General features: G+C 45.6%; 1 protein-coding gene across 3 annotated transcripts in view; it reads right to left on the bottom strand.

Moving 5' to 3' along the window:
* ME3 (malic enzyme 3) overlaps nt 1–19,804 on the bottom strand; it is a 184,715-nt gene extending 164,911 nt beyond the window's left edge. Inside the window, exons 1-2 of one of the 3 annotated variants that reach the window (XM_043579987.1) lie at nt 19,610–19,804; nt 19,087–19,284 (exon numbers count right to left, since the gene is read on the bottom strand). In XM_043579987.1, coding sequence (XP_043435922.1) covers nt 19,087–19,269 — 183 coding nt within the window. In that variant the 5' untranslated portion in view covers nt 19,270–19,284; nt 19,610–19,804. Of the gene's footprint in view, nt 1–19,086; nt 19,503–19,609 lie in introns of those variants that run through there. The other 2 variants (XM_043579986.1, XM_043579989.1) reach the window with 2 other exon arrangements.
* Between the last annotated feature and the right edge of the window lie 1,861 nt (nt 19,805–21,665).

Here is a 21,665-nt window from a genome sequence, read left to right as displayed (position 1 = left end):
CTCTCTCTCTCTCTTTCTCAAAATAAAATCTAGGCTTTCAGGTGCTGTGAGATCACAGGAGTAAATCAGGAGGAAATGAGAAGCTGACAATTTGTGTGGCAAGGAATTGCCATTTCCCTACCACTATTCTTGCATCTACACAAGGAATAAAAGAAGCACAAAATGGAACCCCAAATCAGGAAATCATTAAAGAGGTCTCTATCCAGAATCCTCAAAGGGTTTCAAGACCAACAAAGGCTGGGTCTTACCCACAGCTGATATCTACACATGCACAGTTAGTGCATGAACTCATGAGCTCATTCAGTCAACAAATACTATGAAGCATCTGCTAGGTGTGCAATGCTTCAAGGCAGGCTCTTGGGGCCAAGAAAACTGATGGAACAGTCAGTCTGTGGGGGATCCTATCACAGTGGGTAAGATAAAAACAAAAGCAAAAAACTCCACTCATCACAGGAGTGTGATAAGAGCCACAGCAGGGGCATAACGTGGAGATAGGAAAAGCCTGTATTTGGTCTGGAGCTGTCAGGGAGGCTTTCCAAAAGAGCAGACACAGGTGCTGTCAGAACTAAGAGGAGCAAGGGACCAGGAGGCACAGAGAAGTGGATGAGAGACAGCCTGGTGTGCACATGAGAACATTAACAACTCTGGAGCAGGCAGGCACACAGCACGTGGTGAGGACGAGAGATGAGGAGGCTACAGTGTGAGTCCCTTTGAGAAACGCCTTGGACATTGTGCTTCAGAGTGTGAACTCTGTGGTAAGGGTGGGAGGAAGCCATAGAAAGTTCTAGGAAGGGGAGTATCCATGCTTTACAAATCTCATCTAGTGGAGGCTAAAGTAGAAGCTGGACTGAGGGTAGAAGAAACTGGATATAAGGCAATAGAGAAGCTACAGGCATGTCCAGATGAGAAAAGAGATCCCAAACTATGTGTGTGCACACACACACACACACATACACATACACACACACAGCTGGTTCTGCCTTTACTGAGACACCCTGGCATGAGTCACACCTGGCTTCATGCGCCCACAGAGCCCCCCAGGGGTTACCTTAGCTATGCTCTATCCTCTTACTTCCCCTCGGTGGTAAACCCAAATGGCTTTTCACTTCCAGACTAACCTCAAGCCTAGAGTTTGAGGTGATTAACTACTGCCTGTGAGGTTGTAGTCCTGGAAACCTCCTCCCAAATGATGTAAGCACAGGGAGCGCTGCGGGTCTGGACACACACAGCACCCCGGGGGCTGTGCAGATCGAGCACATAACAGCTGCGTTCACTTCTGCAATCAGACCTTTACATTAACATGGCAATTACAGCTACCAAGGGAAAGGGAAATCAGCATTTACTACTGATTTTTATAAACAAATGCAAAAAAAAAAAAAAACACAAAACCCAAACCAACCACAACTCACAGAATGCACTGAAGGAAATACGCAGTATTTAATGTGCCTTTGTTAAACTAAAAGCTCTCAATGGAAAAAGGTAGAAGTTCATGTGGAGTGCAGGGTGCCAGTGGATGACACATTATCTTTCAGATTTCTGGAACTCTTATTATATAATACGACATCAACATTAGCAAAAGAGTATGGGAGCTAACTAGCATGTACTGGGTACCTACTGTGCATCAGATTGTGGGATAAGCAAGCATGGTAGATATATGTTACCCCCTTTTTTTAAAGGTCATTCATTTTTGAGAGAGAGAAAGAGTACAAGTGGGAAAAGGGCAGAGAGAGGGGGAGAGACAGAATCCCAAGCAGGCTCTGTGGTGTCAGTGTAGAGCCCAACGCAGGGCTCGAACTCACAAACACTGAGATCATGACCCGAGCTGAGATCAAGAGTCGGACACTCAACCAACTGAGCCACCCAGGCACCCCATGTTACCTCCTTTTTTTAATCCTGAAAATGACCTTGGGTGGTTGGAATTGTTATCCCAGTCTGCAGACAGAAGACTTGCGGAGAGAAAGATCAAGTAGGCTTCCTAAGATCGCACAGCAGTTAAGTGGCAAGGGTGCAGAGCCAGGTCCCTCCAAGAACTCCACAGCCTGAGTTCCTCCCATTGCTCTACCCTGCTCACCTCCTTAGGGAAATGTGAATGGCTTTGCCTCTCCAGCTGGCTGGGAAGCCCCTGAGAAAGTCATTCTCATGGTGACTATCCTATCCTATCTCTAGACAATGTCATCCTGGAAAGAGACTTGAAAGCAATCAACTCCCATCTTCCAGAAACAGAAGCTCTAAGATGAGTATGGATCACATTTCCTGGCCCCAGAGCTGAGAACGAGGGCCACTCAAGTCTGTAACTTGGGGTAGCTCTCTCTCTCCCTAGCCAGTGTTCACCTCGCTCTCTCAGGAGTCAGTGCTTCCCCACAAGAGTTTGTTATTCTTGTTTTTGTTTTAATAATGAGATTTCTATACTCATCTAAGTCTAAAACGGAGCTGGGGAGGGAATAATGTCTTTTCCTCTAGTAGATATACTCAATGGAAAAGCATGACCTGAGTCTCCCCACTGTACACAATCTCCTTCCACATGATCCTATAAGAGAATAAGAAGTGATTAATTCACAGCAAAATGATTTTATTTACTATCAATGCTCAGTGTCTTAAAACACAAAACTTCCACCCAAATATTTGTCCCAGGGATAAACTCTCCCCCACATGTTGTCATAACTGATTCCTGCTGGCACAAAAGCATACATCTAAGCATCCATATCCAGGATATAAATGATGACTTTCATAAAAAGGACTCAGAGGGCACACTTGTGTATTCAAGTCCTAGTCCCAGACTGGAGCTTTCTAATGTGTCTGGATTCAATAAGGATTTTTCCTCAAAGGAAAAAAGATAATTCATAAACCCAGTCATGCTGATCTCAATGATGTCTTGAACAGAAATCCCCTCTATCTTCTACAAACTCAAATGCTCAAGGGCATGAAAATGAAGCTCCACATTAAAGCAGAAACCTTCAAGGTGAAAGAAATGTGAATATTCTTTCAAATTAAGCTATAAACATAGTTTTGCTCTAAGAGTCATGTGATTCAAAGTCTCCAAGATGGGCAGATGGTGGGGGCCATCGGGCTTGTCATTGGTGGGTAACCCGAGACAGGTGTGGTCAGGTGGAGGTGGAAGAGAACTGAATGAGTAGAGCTGACGGGAATCAGAACCTACCTCTGGGCATGTGATCTGAAAATCTACCACTGAGCAGAGAGAGTGGACTGACCTTTGGCCTCAAGGTCTAACCAGAGCCATCTACAGGGTTCTGCCCCAGCTTCTAGCATTCCCTTACTAGTAAGGAGGAGGTACAGTTAAATGATAACAATTTGAGAGGCCCCTGATAGAGGAAGAAGACACAACAAAAACACGACTGCAGGACAGCCTTTTGGTGCTTAGATAAGATTCCTGCAAGAAGATCTCTGGTACACTGGGTCCTGCAACAGGGGAATTCGGGGTTTCCCAAAGTTGGAGGGCTTCGGGTCTTATTTCCTTGAGCCTCAGGGGCTCTGATGTCCTTCAAGCTGCAGCTATACAACAGGGCAAGTGTCATAGTATGCAGAGGTGAGTGGCCATGAACCCAGTGCTCGGGCAAGAGCTACAGCATGTGGCTACCATGTGCTCAAATGACACCACCTGGGACCTCAGGCTTCTTGCACCCACTGGGCCATCTGCAGCCAACTGCAGCCCAGTTTGGTTTTCTTAGGAAGCTGCCTTACCTCTTCAGAGGTTCCCAGACCCACCAAAACAGTAATGCTCCCTAGGCAGCCAGCAGTCACTCATTCTGACCTTGAACTGTCCCACCTCACACACCACGGACATTTACCCTCATTCTTCCCTCTTCACTCCTCTTCCTGTCTGTCATGTTCTTCATTCATTTATGGTCTGCAACATAACACACAACTCAGCTCTTCTTGGCCTCCCATTGGCCTACCTCCCCACTTGGGTTCTCTTCTCTCCTTCCTGGTTTGGTGTATCCTGATACTTCAAGATATATCCCTCCCTTCACCTCAGCCCCAGGAGCTCTTCTCCAGGATGAGAGCCTCCAGACTTGAGCACTTAGTTCTGATGGGAAGAAATGGGGGAAAAAAGGTTTCTGACTCCCAGAGGCTAACATCATCATGCTCAACAACGAGCACACATAATCTGATCTCTGTTTCCTCAGGGTCAATGAAGGTATGAGTTAATACATCTCAAAAGAACAAGTGAATAATACGTATCGAAATTAAGCATAATTTTTAGTAGCCCTTATGCACCTCTAATGGGCCAAACACCAAGGAGAAAAAAAGAAAGTAGGAGAAAAGTCTTACTCATTTGGTAAGGAAAACAAGAAAGCAACAGTAAAAGTCACAGAACTTTTTTAGGCAGAAGTAGAATTATAACACAAACACCAGAGGAAAGTACATCAGAAGAGGTTATTCTTCCAAAGATGCTAATGTAGCACTTCCTGAGTGGCTTGATGGGAACTCTACTTCAGAGGCAAAGCCAATGAAATAAATGCTTCCCCTGTGGAACGTAGGGAACTAAGAGTCCCTCAGATCTATAAACCATCAGCTAAGTGGATGCAAATGTGTTTACAGCCTTCCTTCTTTGAAGCTACAATATTATGAAATGTTTACAGTGGTAGGCCCCATTATAAAAATTCATTCCTTTGAAGAGGAAGTCAATTAAAGACAGCCACTGCAGTGATACTAGAGAATAGGTTACCCAAGATCAAAGTCTTGGGAAACCCATGGTGTAAAACCAAAGATCTCTGACAATTTTGTAAGAATTGTAAGATTATTAGCCTCCCAGGAATTTTCATTCTGGAAAGCTTGTTTTCATCATTGGACTTTCTATGATGTTCATAGTTTCATGATTACAGTCATAGCATGTGACAGATGGCTTTGCCCAGATGATGCCAAAGACTGTATGAAAAACAAGAGTTGTTTTACTGTGGCATTTGTGCTGCTGATTCTTTTAAAACTTCACCTCTTTCAAAATCTTTAAATAGTTTTTTACCTAGACAAGTGACTGATACTGGGTCAAATTTGCCAAAAAAAATCATTCCCATAAGCTTTTGATTTGCTATTTTCCTTCCCCAGGAATTATGGTTTACAAAGACAAACCAGGACTCAGCAAAGCGAAAGGCAAGCTAAAATTCAATCCAATGGAGAAAGTGACAACACTCTGCCCATGGAAGGCCAAATTTGTGAAAGGTTCAACTGCATGAACTTCAAATCCTTGTTTCTATGCCACCTAAGTCTTCTCAAGGGGGAAAAAAAAAATAGAGGAAGAAAAGAAAAAACAGAGGAAGGAAATTCTCATCTAGAAAATACACTTTCTGAACTATGAATATTTTTTTCCATTTTCAGTGTAAAGAATTATTGCTTTTCCAGGGGATTTAAGGAAAACACAGAAGAAAAAGGAAGTCCCTTGAACCCTGAAGGTGTTAAAATAGAATCGCACTCAGTCTTTGTGATGGGGGAAGGGCAGCGAGGCCAGGCTTGGCAATGTCCCCTCATGACAAAAATGACCATGTTCTCAATGAGTCAGCATCTTTTCTCCACTTTGGGAGATAAAATTATAACCAGATTACTGCTTTGTGGGAACAGAATCAGAACAAGGATCAGTATCAGAACAACCAATATTCAGAGTAAAACACTTAAAGCAAGGCTAAGTCAGTAAGTCCTCACATTTCCCCCGGTGCCAAAGTACTCCTTAAGGAATTTCAGGTTTTCAGAAATCTTGCACTTAACAAAAATTTTCCAACGTTTAAGACACACAACGTTCTAAGCCAAGCAGAATTTCTGATCCTGGCATTAGATAACCAGTATTAATAGTTTTACTCTGTTTAATTCTAGGCAAAGACAAAGAAATATAATATCCTAGTGAAGCTGTATAAATTTATGATGGATAAATATTTGGTTTCCAATTGCTTTTCTCCTTTTTTTTTTTTTTTTTTTTTTTGAATATTGACAATAAATCTTGATCTCCTCCTGCTATTAGGCACTCAAGGAATTCTGGAATGGATGCAGTCTCTGCTTCCTTGGCACCTCTCAGATATGCGTCGGCCTCCCCATTGTCACATTAGGCCCTTCTGAATCCCACAGTATCACGTCCCAGCGCCCCCTCCCTTCAGGACTAAGATCAAACTCTTCAAGCAGGCAACAGCAGCCCTAGTCCCCCACCCATGTCTGACCCTGCCTTGCTCTCCAGTCCCATCACCCCACACACTCTGTCCTTCAGAATCACCCACAGTTCTTCACAGGCCATGCCATTCTACCATATTTGCTCAGGATGCCTTTCCTCCACCTTGTCTGCCCAGGGAATCCCTATATACCTTTTAGGTATTAGCACTGAGACACAGATAAAATTAAGTAGTTACCTCAGGAGAGAGGTCAGAGCAGATTTCCATTTTTACTTTACGTCACACGTTATTTACATAATTTAATATAAGGATCCAAGGCCATCCACTTTAAGAAACTTCACCCTTCTCCCCACCAAGGCAAAAATGTCTTGGGCATTACTAATAACATAATTTTAATGTAATATAAAACCTATTATACTGCATGACATTTATGGGTTTTCAAGTCTGTCTCTTCCTCTGAACCCTAAGCCTGGACACACAAGGTGCTCGACAGATATCTGTTTAATAAACCAGTGAACAGTCTCAGAGAACCTGGATTGATCCCTTCATTACTGCTGCCTGTCATTGTCTGGGATACCTGGGCAATTGACTTAGGCTCTCTGGGCCCTGGTGTTGCCCCCTATAAAACAGATGGTCTGCCTCACAAGGTTTTTGTGGGCATCAAATGAGATGACCCACCAGGAAGCACTTCCAAAGGTAAAACGCCAGCCATCTATGTCCTTGTTATTATGAGGTGTGCTGAGGAAGTATGGGAAGTATCACCACCAACTATAGCAGCAGCTGCATTGAGCTTGGGTGGCATGACAGGGAAATTTGTGCAGATGGAGTCCTGGTCAATCGGAAGAAGGACACAGGGTCATGTCCCATCCAGTCCACCTTCAAACTCGATTTCCAACCCAGCCACTTCTCTCCTCTGCCCTCCACCCCATTACCCACGTGCCAGCCCTGTCTTCTCTCGCTCCCACTGCTGCAGTCACCTCTAGTGGTCTTCCTGCTTCCACTCTTGCCCTCCAACCTGAGGGCAACCAGAGAGACCGTTCATTCACGTAAATCCAATCCCATCACTTCCTCACTTAGAATCATGTAAGAGTGTCCTGTTGTACAGAGAATGAAACCTGGCAGCCAGACTCCACGGCCCTGCATGCCCTGGCCCCCGAGTCCTCTCCACCCTGATTTTAGGTAAGGCCCGCACCTCCCCCTGCCTTGTTCGTCACACTCCCATTGGACTCCATTATGTCAGGGCTCAGCACCCGGCCTTCCACGCTGCTTGCTGCCTCCATACTCTGCATGAGCTGTTCCCTCTGCCCCAATCACTCTTACCCTGGCTTCTCCTCTGGTTGGCTCCTCTTTCTTTAGGAACCTTCTCAAATATCGCCTCCTTAAGAGGTCTTCCCTCACCATTGAAGTCAACCCTCTGTTATGCTCTCACATTGTGCCCTGTTTATTTCATCTCTACCACTAATAACCATCTGTATACTTTTATTTACTTGCTGTCCTTCTCTATAGACAGCTACAGGAAAAGCTTACTTCACAATTTTTTCTCTGCTTGGCGATAATATATGTAAGGCATCTATAAAAGTATCTGGCAGGGCAGGCATTATCTAAGTGTTCATTATTATTGTTTCTAATATTATTACTCCAGCAATTATGAGTCCCGGAGGAGGGAGCTGACTCGCTGTCCAGTTGACTGGTAGGAGGTCACAGAATGCCAAACAGCTCAGTCAACAAAGGAACAGCCCATGATGCTCAAGGGCCTCCAGCCTGGGCCAATTCCTGGAGGCAGGACTACGTCTCCGCCCTGCAGGCCCTCCCTCCCAGTGCCCCACGGCAGGATGCGCACCCACACCCATGCTGTCATCTCCCACAGGCATGGCCAGGCAGCTCCTGAGGCTTCTGAGACGTGAGGAGAAGCTCCTGCCAGCTCCTGGAGTGTGAAAACAGTGGAAATCTTCCAGCTCTGATGGACAGATTTCAAAGCCTGTTTCTAAAAATGGCTGTTAACAGGGTTTTTTCCCCACACCATATCCATGCCTGCTTTAACAGGGGGCAACGGCATCGTTGTTCACTGTTCTATGACCTGAAGTGATTTTACCCGTCAAAACAAACAATGATGGCGTGGAAAAGACCAAAAATAAAAGAGATAAGGGAGAGCATGACATTAGGGCTAAGCTCTCTGTCAGCTGTTTTGTCTTCATGATCACGTTACTGCAGAGAAAGACACAAAACCTGAAATGAAGGTGGGAATCAGGAGCAGGCCTACTCTTCCTTCACAAATGGACACCCAGCATATGTCCGTGTTCAATATCAAAGCATCCCCTTTCTATGGAGAGACTCAAAGGCACGCTGCATAGTCGATGGGGCTGACTCAGGCACTATTTTAGGAGGACAGACAAAGGCAGCAGGTCAAAGGGACAGACACCAACCTCAACTCACTCCCTGGGTAGGACATCCAGCCCCTCTGGGCCTTTGAATCCTTACCTGTAAAATCATGGTAACTGCTCAGAGATGGAGGGCTGGACAAGATGACCTATTAGTCTTTTGAGGGATGCTCATCCTGAGTTCTAACAGAGCCTCATTTAAAATGTTTTTATGCAATTATTCATTAATGACCCACAACAGAGTATATGGAGATTGTAGGAGTCTCTTAAACTCTGCCCAGTCTGGCTGCCAGCTTGGTGAAGTGGACTGTGACCAATTTAGCTGAATTTGAAGCAACATTTTAACTTCTATGCTCAACTACCATAGCAGACATTCTCTTGTCTTGCTGTCTTGATATCATAACCTCCTGAGACAGAGTGTTAGAGACAGACAGAGACCGATGGACTGGCAGATAAACAGATCTGCTAAGTTTGGGTTTGTTTTTCAGAGTTCATTTTTAAATGCTTGGTTAGAATGTGCCAAGATGTTGGGACAAAATCCTGAGATTCCTGCAGGGTTTGATGGTGGCCACTCCCTTCCACCCCAGTCTCAACTTCCAGAAGTACGAGCTCTTCACACGGCTCTTGAGTTTTCTGCTGCCACAGACATTTTTATTCAAGTTTCTTTGAGGCAAACATCTAGATCATCCAATTTAAGCTCCGTCAAGTACAGAGAAATTATCATAACGTCTCCACCCAACCTGTCTCTTCCCTGACTCATTCCTCTCTTATCAAACCTCTGCCCAAATCGGCTGTATCCCTGCCAATGGAAAATGAATTTGGATCTCTTGGTCTTCCCTTCTCCTTCAGAATGGATTCTCTAAGAGGGTAGGTCCACAGCCTATGGTGTGATGCCTTGTGTTAGGAACGGAGCAGAAGCTTCAGAGACATGGATTAACTGAGACATAATTAACTGAGCACTTACAATGTGCTTGACATATATTATTTCATTTAATCACTGGAGTACCCTGTGAAGTAGGTATATTTTATTATCATCTCCCTTCCAAAATGAGAAACTGAGGCTTAGAGAAATGAAGTGGCATTCCCAAGATCCCAAATGTAGTGAATGACAGAGCTGGAACTACAACCTTGACTCCGAATTCCTAGACTGTAGCCTGTGTGCTCTCCTGCCTACTACCTGGTCCAGGCCATACCCCTGGAAAACCACAGGCAATCGATCTGAGCTGACTACTTCCCCTCAGCCTCCAAAATCCTTTAACCTGTTGTTAGTTTTAGCGGGTTTAAATCTAATGTCTTTAAAACGGCCTCACGGATGAGAATAAAAAATTTCATCATAAAGGTGCTGTTCTTTTTTTTTTTTTAATTTTTTTTTTCAACGTTTATTTTTGGGACAGAGAGACACAGAGCATGAACGGGGGAGGGGCAGAGAGAGAGGGAGACACAGAATCGGAAACAGGATCCAGGCTCTGAGCCATCAGCCCAGAGCCTGACGCGGGGCTCGAACTCACGGACCGCGAGATCGTGACCTGGCTGAAGTCGGACGCTTAACCGACTGCGCCACCCAGGCGCCCCGATAAAGGTGCTATTCTTTAGATGACATGCATCTGGCACAGCATCAGAGCAGAAGACTCTCTTAAAGAAATGGATTTTCAAAATGTATATGACCAGAATAACACATTTCTACTGGCTTTCAAAATCCTCCAAGTCCCATGGAGAGATCTAAATAGGATTTACATTGTCACCATCTTTTTAGAAGAGACAGGAGATGGGATTGTATACCATCAGTCTTCACCATAGTAATTTCTTACCTGTCCAGGAGGGAATGTGAAAGTGATTCATATAATTAATGGTTGTAGAGGGTACTGTGAAGAAGGCATTGTAGCTGGGCACATGATGCCTCAGACATGGCTCTGGATCTGAAAATGATATCAAGATGGAGACAATCATGCATACTATAAAGGTATACTGAGGCCAAATGTGGAAAAGAGCCATGACTGCATGAGCTAAACGCCAAAGGAGTATAAAGGATGAATGAGTAGCTTCCATGTGGCATTATTAAGGAAGGCAGTGTGGCAGAGGTAGCCCTGAAGAGCCCTAATACCCATGCGCCTCTCATTACACTGACCTACTGAATTCAACTTCCTGCTTACTAACTGGTCCCACCATCACCCCTCTTACACGTGGAGCTCCCTGAAGGCAAAAGAAGGTGGTATTCACCTTGGATTTCCACTGCCTAAAACATAAAAGATACTGAGCAAATGTTGATTGAATAAATTTGATACATAAACGAGTCTTTGGGAAATTACACACATTTAAAGGGTGAAGAGAAGGCATCCAGTGATCTTTAAAGTTCCTTCCAATTCCCAGAGTCTGATCTAACAGAGCCAGTGGAGGTGGTAACAGTTTGTTAGAGGTTCCAGGACACGGAGTACCCTGTTAGTGCCTGGCAAGACCCCAGAGCATCAGACTCCATGTGCCAGCCTCAAGTGAGAGGGCCCGTGCAGCCCAGAGGTGGCTGTGCATCATGGAGGAGGGCAGGGTTGGTAGAGGATGCGGGCCTATAACCAGATGGCCTGGGTTCAAGACCCAGCTCTGCCATTATGACTTGCATGACCTTGGGTAAGTTAGCTAACTCAGCCAACCTCCTTGTGCCTCCATTTCCTCATCTGTAAAATAACAGCGTGCTTCACAAGGTTGTGGTATTACATGAAACGTGTTAATCATAAAAACTGCTTAGAACAATTCTGGGCACACTGTATGCCCTAAAAAAATTCTAGCTCATTTAATTATTACTTGAATCCCCTCCACAAGGCACTCCACTATGGAAGGAAATTTGGTACAGTAGGAACCTGGCTTGGAAAACTCAACACCTCCTTCAGAAACCAGAAAAAGAGGGAATAGAGACTGTCTAGTGTAAGTGGAGACCCAGCTCCCCCTTACACAATGAAGGCACTTGGCTTCCTTTCTTTCTCCTACTGGGAAAGTCATAGGACACCTCAGCAACTCAGGAGAGACACGAACTTGTGCAGACAGTGGCTCCGTCCTTCTGTTTTCTGAAAGAGCAAAACAAAACAAAACAAAGGACCCAGCAGGGTCTGCCCTCTCCAGAGTTCCACACCTTAGGGGAGTACGTTTCAGGACCAAGTGTGCTGTGGGCTTCATGTAGATACTAGCCAACAACAGTGCAGAATCCAGACAAAATGCTTTAAAAAAAAAAAAAATTCTCAAGTTGCTAATCATTCAATTCAACTCTACAGTCCCTCCAGCTTTCAGTAAAACTTCTAAAAGCAAATGCAGCTTTGATTTTCTCTTATTCAAGTTCCTCAAAGCTGACGATCTTTCCATCAAATATCCCTCTCCTCAAATGACTGGTACATTTTACTCTTTACTGTGTCCCTTTTGGTCGGAACTGTGTTTTAAGCAGGCTGCCAGGCAACCGTTTGGGTACAGAATGAATGCATGCTTTTAACCGCTGACCTCAGCTTCCCAACTGTAGGGTATCCCTCAGATTTTCATCACACCGTCATAGAGCATCTTTTGTGTTCTGCATCAGAGACGCAGTCAGACATCACCCCAAAGGATTTCCCAATGTACTTTTCACACATCAAAGTGAAGTTTTGGAAGCGGACAACAGTCCATGTCCTTACAAACAAAAGTGCTGCACATTAGTGATCCCTCTGCAACGGCCATAGGAATGAAAGGCCCTTTTCTCCCCCTCGCCACAAAATGGGCATCTGGAAAGAAGAGGGTAGATGATAAAAGAAACCTTTGGTAGCAATGGCAAAAATGCAAAGTAAAATAAAGCCGTAACCCCAGAACCTACAAAGGTCCAAGGGAACCAAGAGAAACTATAAACAGGGAGACTGGAGATGAACCTGGAAATGTATCCACAGACACTCCACACAGACAGCCCAGAGAGCTGGACTGACTGAGATGCCAGCTGGTTCAAGTCTGAGCCAGACAACACGTATTTCTGTATGGGACGTGCCCTCCAGTGTCACTATTTCCAAGATCTAGAGGTTGCTGTTTACAATCATTTTTAGAACAGGTGGCAGGGTTCCTAGGTTAACATTTTATTACATGAAACTAAACATATTACCTCTAGAAGATAACTAATGATATGCAGGCAAACTTTGAAAAAGGACACAGAATAAGAATGCCACCCCTGTGTTAGAGACGGGTCATAGCAATAGTGGGCCATAGAGAAGGCCATAGTGATCTACACTCCAGATAGAGGTGATCCTGGGCATACACACACTACACAGGCAGATCCTTGGGGAGCAGAGACACAGGGTGAAAGATGGGGGCTTTGGTGAAAAGGGAGGTGAAAGGAAGGAATCTTAGCAGATTCTTAGCAGATTCTTAGTGTCTCTGAATGACTCACTCATCCAATAATTGTTTACTGAGCACTAAGTATGGGCCAGCCACTGTTCAGAGTAGCTTGGATACATCAATGAACAAATATGACAAAAATGCCTGTCTTAACGGAGCTTACGTGATAGTGGGGAAATACAAACAATAAACAAGAGATATATTAGGTGAGGTCATTAAATAGTACATTAGGAAATATCAAACACCATGGAGGAAAGTAGACCACGTTCAGGAGGACCAGGAAAATTGAAGGACATTCACAACTGCATCTGGTGGGGCAGAGTAGGTCTCACTGCGAAAGGGAGATGCCCTGAAGAAGACGAGGGGATGGCCATGTGGCTATGGAGGGGACGTGTGTTCATGGAAGGGGGAACAGCCACTGCAAAGACTTGAAGCAGGAGCATGCTTACAGTGTGTGAGGAACATCGAGGAGGCCAGCTGGTTTGGGCAGTGAGTGAGGCTGAGGAGTAGCAAAGACAAGGTCAGAGAGGGTCAAATCACCCAAGGTGTTCTAAGGACTCTGACTTTGTGGGGTTTGAGCAGAAGAGCGACGTGACCAAACAGTTTTAAAAGGATCACACTGGCTGTTGTGTGCAGAACAAATAAGAGGAGCTCAGGTGGTAGCAAGGACGCCAGCTAGGAGGCTGCCGTTTATCCAGCCAAGGAATGTTGGTGGCTTAGGTCAGGGTGGGACCCATGGTAAGCAGGGGTTGGATTCCAGACTTGTCCAAAAACACAGCAACAGAACTATCTGGTTGACTGGCTATGGGGTGTGAAAGAAAGAGAGTGGCTGAGGATGTGTGCAAGTTTTAGCCTCTCAAGATGGGGTTAAGAATCGGAAGGAATAAGGCTGGAAGGTGGTAGACTGATGAGGAGGCTCCTGCAAAATCTAGACATGGGATGATGGACTGAACGAGGCTGGTGGTCGTAGGGATGCTGAACGTGAGTGGAGATATCTGCCATGTTCAATCTGTGCCCTTCCCTCTGGCTTCTCTAAAGAACTGATGGCAGATGCCAGAGCAGCCATCGTGGACCATGAAACGTAAGATGGATGCTGAAGATAGAGAAAAATAAAATTAAGCCACATCCCCAACCTGCAATCGTCCATCCCAACTTGTTTATAAGACAGACCTACCCTCTGTCTTGTTTAAGCCTCCATATTGGGTTTGCCTCGTTACAATTGCCTAACCTTTAGCTGGACTAATACGGGTTCTGTCAGCCATTACAAGCATGAAGCCCTAACAGCAAATGCTTTCAATCTCATGAAGCCAGAACGGTAGCCAACAAGGTGCGATTTAATTCCAACCTGCCTCTGCTTGTCTGTTCTTAAAATATTGGAACGATAGTTGAGCTTCAATGTCCTGAGTCACTGCACACGAAGCTCAAGTGTAGAGTGAACTGCTGCTAATGGAAATAGTGTTGACTTCCTAACCCACTGCTTCTCTGTCAATCAGGGGTGCCCAAGTCAACATCCTGTCCAAAGCAGAGGTCTCACGAAGACACATGATGTTTTCTGCTTTGGGTGCAGGAAACAGCATCACCAACAAACTTCTAAATGCCCATATGACCCAGCCATCATCTCCTGGTTGATCGGTGAGCCAAGTATGGCAACGGCTCCCCTCACGCAAAGGAGGCAAGATCAAGTTCTAAGCTGGCACCAAATAAAAAAGTACAGCTTAACCAAAGGCAAATCCTAGCTGTGTGAGAACCTAAGGACTCACCACTGAAGACACAAGAGATTCAGCTGAAACGCTGCAGCACTGGCCACCAAACCTTGACACGCTCACTAACCTACATGCATCAGGTCCACGTAGGAAGGTGGTCATCTGCAGGGCCCTGAGGTCTCTGAATGCTGCATGAAATGTGCTGGCACATAATCATGGTGATTTGACTAAGGACCCTTCTCACTCGTTCTTTCCCATCAAGCTCAAGAGAAAAAACTGCAGAGAGGCAGGTGGAGGGCTGGTGGAAGTTTACGGCGAAAGTCACTGCTGGCATACGGGTCAAAGGAGGAGGCTGATGCACTCCAAGAAATAATGTATACCTTCAGTGAAATGCCCTTAAGTCTGGGGAGGTAAGGGTCCTCCAAACAGGCCGCTGGCAGGCATTTGTCCGGGCAACAAGAGCATTAGGGTACCTGCAAAGTAGCAGCACTAGGATTAATAAAGTTGAGAGGAAAGGGGTCATAACTCCATTGAGATCGTTAAAGAGCATCTATTCATTGGGCATCTCAAGTCAGACACAGAGAACACCATGCGACAAAACAGCCTGTCTGCATGGTGCTCAGGGCCTAGTGTGGAACACCAACCAGCCATTATCACAGGGTGCTCAGTGCCAAAAGGAAACAAACAGAGAGATAAGACGAATGCAGGGACTGGAATCTAGTATGGGGAGCAGGGAATAGGAAGGCCCCTCCCAAAAGAGGGTACCGGTAAAGGTAAGGCCAGAAATGTTCTGAAGGCCCACTTGCTACCTGAATAGAATGGGGATGAAAACCTGCCTATGAAGACAGCCCTATAAATAGGGGTTGATAGTTACCTATTTAATGTAAGTAAAATATAGCTGACATCTTGTAATATGTATCAAATATCTGCCCTGTTGCCACTGTCAATGGGTAATAGAAGAGGTCCTTACATAAATCTTACAAGAAAAGTATAAATGGTAGTAAAAAAAAGAAACAGAAATTGACGTACCATTGAATTTGCATCACTTAGAAAACCTAGACTCCAATAGGGAACTCAGAATCCTCTAGTTCTAATTCTGTCATTATTAGGAATATGCCTAAATCAGCCAAAGCAGATGTAAATGAGAATTGTCATTGCTATTCAGTGGACTGAAAATCAGAAGGCAGGCTGCTTCTATCCACTTCTGCAACCATGATGATCTCTCTGGGCTTACCTTCTCAGCTTGTCCCTCCATCTGAAACTGTGGAACTGAATGAGAACAATGATTTTCAAAAACTTTTTCTTTACAACAATCCATAGTGAAAACTGGTTTTTCACGTGGTGACTTAATACTTTTCTTTATGAAGTTTAATGCATTTGCTCTTTTTAAATTCTATTCTAACCTATTTCTTTAAAATAAAAATGCTGGTTAGACCCACTAAGCTTAACTTCATGTTCCAAAATTTGTGACCCGTAATCTGAAAACCTGCAGACTAGGTCATTTCTAAGGGCCCCTCCACCCCCACCTCTGGAGTGTCAACATGATCATTAAATATTTCGTTTCTTTCAGTTTGCAAAATGATTTCACAGGTATCTCCCATGATCCTCAAAGCAGTGGTGCGACATGGGCAGAGGGGCTCATGAACTCGTCACAGATCACACGGGCAGATTATGAAAGAGCTGGAACCAGACCCAGTCATTCCAGAACAGCAGTGATACTTGGCCCATTCAGCAGCTCTTCTCCTAGAGAATTCCATCTCCCAACAATGTGCTGCCCTCAAGCTTCTTCTTAAATGCCTCTCCTGACCTATCTAAACTGGAATGCAAATCTAGCGAACACATTCCCTATGCTATACTCTACATCCCCGTGACTTATTTATCTTATAACTGGAAATGTGTACCTCTTAACCTCCTTTACCTATTTCACCCATCCCCAACGCCGCTCACCTCGCCTCTGGCAACAACCACACTTGAAACTAATGGAGTATCATATGTCAACTATACTTCAATTAAAAAAATAAAGTTAAAAATTAAAAAGAACCTTGTAAACACATTCCAAGAATGTAATGCTAATTTTCATGTTCATGGCCTTGCTAGATCCTTCAGGAAATACCCCACGCCAGCCACAAATGCATGAAACTCAGCCCCTGCCCTGGAGGAGCTCATCGTCTAGCAAAAAAAAAAAAACACAAAATCCACCCACAGACCCGCCCACTAAGTGCAGCTCCCTTCCAAGCTGCCTTCCTCTTATTTTCTCAGTGATAACCTCAGTTCTGTTTAAGTCAGCAAGTCTCCCCATCTGGCTGATGGAAAGTGCACGCTTCAAGCCTTCCCTGGAGAGTCTCAGAGTGCTGGAGGTCAGCGGGACAGCAAGGGGGGGGGGGCACTGCAGGGGGAAGTGAAAGGTGTCAGCAGCAGCGCCCTGCAGTGCTGTTCCTTCCGTTGCTGCTCCTCCCACCCTCCCCAAGGGTGAATGGGGGGTGCCAACAGACTCCCTCTGCATCACCCCAGATACCTTCCTCACCCCAGACCAGCATCACCTGACTTCAAGGATATACAAAAAGTCTTAAATATTATGAAAGGGTCAGGCCCACTAGCTTTATGGACAACGTCCCATTTATATTATTTAGGAAGAAAAAATTTATATCAGGGACAAGGAGAGAGTGCTTTTAGGCAGTCATACACCTAGGGCTAAAAAAGAAGACATTCAAGACCTTCTTTTATTTTTTTTTAGCTATTCACAAAGCAGTTAAGTGCTGACTGGTAACATGCCAGTACTTCTAAGGCACATATTGTCAAAACAATTGGAGTCTGTGGTGGGAATTTATTGTTTTGCTTTCCAGCCCCAACCCCTCCTTCATCTGATGACTGTGCACAGATTTACTGTGCAGAAGCCACATCCCCTTACTCTAAAACAGTTGGTATGAGTGGCACTACCTTAAACTCTATCTTTAATTCTAAGAGTGAGCCCTGACAGGCTTAAGTTATGGTAATCAGTTTGAGAATAGGAAGGGAATTCAATCAGAGTTGGTGGGACAGATGACTCTTTTCTTGAGACTTCAGAGAAAGTATCCTTCTCTACCAGAAGAAAGTGTCTTTCTATCCCTGAACAGTGTGGTGTGAAAAAAAGAGATAGGACATTTTGGCAGCACAGAGGCTAAAGACTCCCCTGGATGGAGTCTGAGGATAAAGCTGACATTGCAGAAGCAGAGAGCCAGAAAGCACCTGCACCCTTAGAGATGCCATCTGGACTGCTGGGTCAAGTCTTGCCTGCAACCCTTCCTCTAGATATTTAGTTAAAGAAGGCTTTTGTCTGCTTAAGCCAGTTTGAGTTGACTTTTTTAACACTTGCTACCAAAGTAATTAAAATTCATAAAACACCTTAAATACCCCAAAGTAGTAATATACAAAGGACTTAAGGTCTCTTTTGGAGGAGACAAAGAGTGATGTGATAGGGAAAGATTTTTTTTTCCATAGCTTCTATTAATTCTGCAGGAAATAAACCTAATATTTAGCATCTGTATAATTGTTCCTATTTTTCAAAAACACCTCTCCACATGTATTTCCTCACCTGAATTTTACAATCCTGAGTCAAAGAAATTATTAAAAATGTTTGTTTTGTAGTAATTACTTGTTTATCAAGCACTATGTAGTTTAAAGTATCATTTCAACTTTAGTAATTAATTTAATTGTCACAATAACCAAATGAGGTAGGAATAGTGGTCTGTCATGCTATCATTTTAAGCAGGAGAAAGCTGAACCCTGTAGACAGTAAATGAGATGCCCAAATTAATCTGAGGAGGCGTCGGGAGACAGGCCTCAAACCTAAGTGTCTTGCTTCCAGGGTTTTACCACCAGTGATACTAAACTCTACTTCCAGATACAAATGCATGTGTTCTTAAGCACCATGTTCTGGATTCCAGTGGCAGAACCAGAACTAACTAGCTCGTGACCTTGAGCTAGTTCCCTTTGTTTTGTTTCCTCATCTGTAAAAGGAGAGATTTGAGTTAGGCTCTCTGATGCCCCGTCAAGGTCTAAAAGTTCTTTAATTCTAGACTTCCTTATTCCCACTCTCAAATTAACCTTAACTCAGAATAATAATTACAACCTTAGTCGACATTTGTTCTCACTGGGTATCAGGCACCGTGCTAAGAATTCTGCCTCCATTTTCCCTTTACGTCTTACAACACGCAGGAGACAACTGTCTCTCATTTACAGATAAGAAAACATGAACCTGACAGAGGTTAAATGAACTGCCCAAGACCAACAGAATTAGTAAGCTTCAGGGGAAGATCTGACACCAGGTCGTACGGGCCACGAGGATATCAACCCAGTTTTTATTGTTCCTGTAGAAGAAATAAGCCCCCCTACATGACTGGTCACCTCTTTCCACGCAGAAAAGGGGGGGGGGATGGGGGAGCCGAAGCGAGTTACACCAAGCCTCTGCAAGGCAAAAATGGAAAACCGCTGGAAGGGCGCCTGGGAAGATCCAACCCAGACCCAGGGGGCGGGGCGCACCTCCCCGCCAGCCCCAGGGCCACCCTGCCCTCCCGGACCCGTTACCTTGTTGAGATGAGGGTTCCTGGTAACATCGTAACCGCGCTTCTTCAGGGGCACCGGGCGCGCCGCGCCGGGCTTGGAGTGGCAGCCTCGGGCGGGTGCAGAGGGCGCCCAGCGCGGGACGGCGCCGCAGGCCCGGCCCCGCAGGGGCGCCAGCCGTGCGCTCGTGCCCAGCGCGGCGCCCATGGTCCTTGCGCAGACCTGGCACCGGGGAGAAACCAAGGTCAGGGGCGCCTGACGGCCAACCACGAACCACGCGCGCCGCAGGGCACCGAGTCTGAGCCGAGGCTGCGTCCTCGGGTAAAGAGCAGAGGGTCGGGAAGGGTGAAAGGCGCTAGCCCCCGCCCCTCCTCGGCGGCCACCTGCGCCGCTCTCCCGGCTCGCTTGCGTTGCGCAGGCCTCGCCAAATCCCCGGCAAAGCGAAAGCAAGCCCAGGAAGCAGATCCGGTGCGGTTGACCTCCCGCGCCATCCCCGCCCCCATCCCCGCGAGGAAGAGGCGACTGCTCAGCGAAGGGCCCCCCGCACCTTCAGCCTCGCTCAGTGGCTTGCCTCGATTCCTTCCTTCCCCAGCCCACCTGTGCTGCGCCCAGAGCTGATGTGGCAGGCGGGGCGAGTTGCTGCGGTCCAGTGTTCCCCTCCTGCCAATGGCTGGACCTCACCCGCAGCCGCAAGAGCGCCAGGCTCCTGCGTTCTGGAAAGAGAGGTCCCCGAACCTTTGTTCGCAGTGCGGGGCTTCCCCTGAGGACGCGCGTGGAGCGCCTCGTAACCGTGTGCACGTGCCTCCCCAGTGCCTAAATGAAGCTCAGCTTGCCTCCTGAGCCGCTCCATCTTGACTAAAGAGCCGCTCCATCTTGCCGAACTGAACGCCCAGAGAGGGTAGCGTTTAGGGATTAACATAGCCTTTACTGTCTCACCCTTTAGGGAGGCCCTGGCTTTGGGATTCAGAGTAGAAACCCTCAGACACCCGGTGCTCAGTGTTGCTTTGCGCAGCCCAGTACAATAGCCATTAGCCACATGTGGCTCCGTAAATTTAAGCAAATTAATTTAAATGGAATAAAATTAAAAATCCAGTTCCTCAGTGACACTAGCCTAGTTTCACTGGCACGTAGTGGCTGTGGGATGGGATAGCACAGGTGTGGAACATTTACATCTTTGCAGGAAGTTCTGTTAGACACCACTGATAACAAGGTCCACAGTAGGGCTCCTGGGTAGCCTGTCATGGATTGCTGTGGACAGAGACCTTGAGGTCCATCTAGTCTTGAATTTAACTTTACGCTTTATCCATATAGTAGCCAGGAAATTCCTTTTAAAGCAAACATTTCATCCTATGTAGAATAAAATCCAGACTCTTTGATGCCTGTGGGTTATCCCACAGCCGGGCTCCTTCCAACTTCTTCAGGCTCATCCTACTCCAATCTCCCTCTCCCTGCGCTGTAGCCACCTCTCTCCTTGCTGTGGCCCACCTCCCACCCCCATCCAATCCCTTTCCACCTCAGGGCCTTTGTATTTGCTATCTACTTACAGTGTTCATTCTCTCAGGTCTCCACTAAATTGTCAACGTAAGGTCTTTTTTCCACTTCATCCAATGTCAGCCTCCACTAGGGACTACATAGTGAACGGTTTTTCCCTTCCTAGAACTTGCCAAAGCCAATAATTAGCTCATTTCTCTAATTGTTTATTGTCTGTCTCCACCTAGAATGTAAGCTTCTTGAGGAAAGACCCTTTGCCTCTAAACCCCTGTATCTTCACTGCCCAGCTTCACTGCCCAATAAATAGTTGGGTAAATGAAGGAAAGTGACAGCCACTTTCATAAAGATTGGACTGGAAAGGAGACTGAAGGAGATTATTCCTGAGGGAGAGGAGAGGATCCTGACTCCAGGCAGGGGCAACAGCAGACACCGTGAACTCTTGATCATTTACATAAGCCTGTAAATGATCTTTTTTTTTTTTTTAAACCAATTTGAGTCAGATTTTTGTTTGCTGCAACCAAGAGCATTAACTGATACTTTTCTCTCAATACTGCTTTTATATTTGCACATCTTCCCACCAGTCAACAAACATCTCAAGGGGGTAGATTGTGTGTGTGTGTGTGTGTGTGTGTGTGTGTCCATCTTTGGTTTCTGACACATAGCAAATCCTCACAAACTGTTGAACGAATCTGCCTTTGCTTGATACAATGAGCTTTCTCCCACCTGGAGGACACTTAATAGGTAACCTCAGTCATTTGAAACTTTGCTGGAAACCAGGATGGAAACAACAAAGTTTTCCAAACAAGCCAATAATAATTCTTATATAATCTCTTCACTGAAGCATGCATAGTTTATATATGAGAGTCTGTCACAAGTCCCTGTCTGTGGCCTATCTTTTCTTAACTCAGACATAACTCTAGCAATATTGTTTTTCTTTTGTGCACGTTTGATCTTTCGCCACAGTAAAGGAGAGGTGCTAGCAGCAGAAGGCAGTAGCAAGAGGAAGTGACTGCTCCACAGAGCCGTCCAGGGGCCCAGGTTCTCTCTCCAGGGTGTTGTCCACTCTCCCCAGAAGCAGATACCACATCAGAGCCCCAGCCAGAGGAGAGGGG

The sequence above is a fragment of the Prionailurus bengalensis genome, chromosome D1, assembly GCF_016509475.1.
Source record: "Prionailurus bengalensis isolate Pbe53 chromosome D1, Fcat_Pben_1.1_paternal_pri, whole genome shotgun sequence".
Lineage (NCBI taxonomy): Eukaryota > Metazoa > Chordata > Mammalia > Carnivora > Felidae > Prionailurus > Prionailurus bengalensis.
This window is presented reverse-complemented; position numbering and strand designations above follow the sequence as displayed.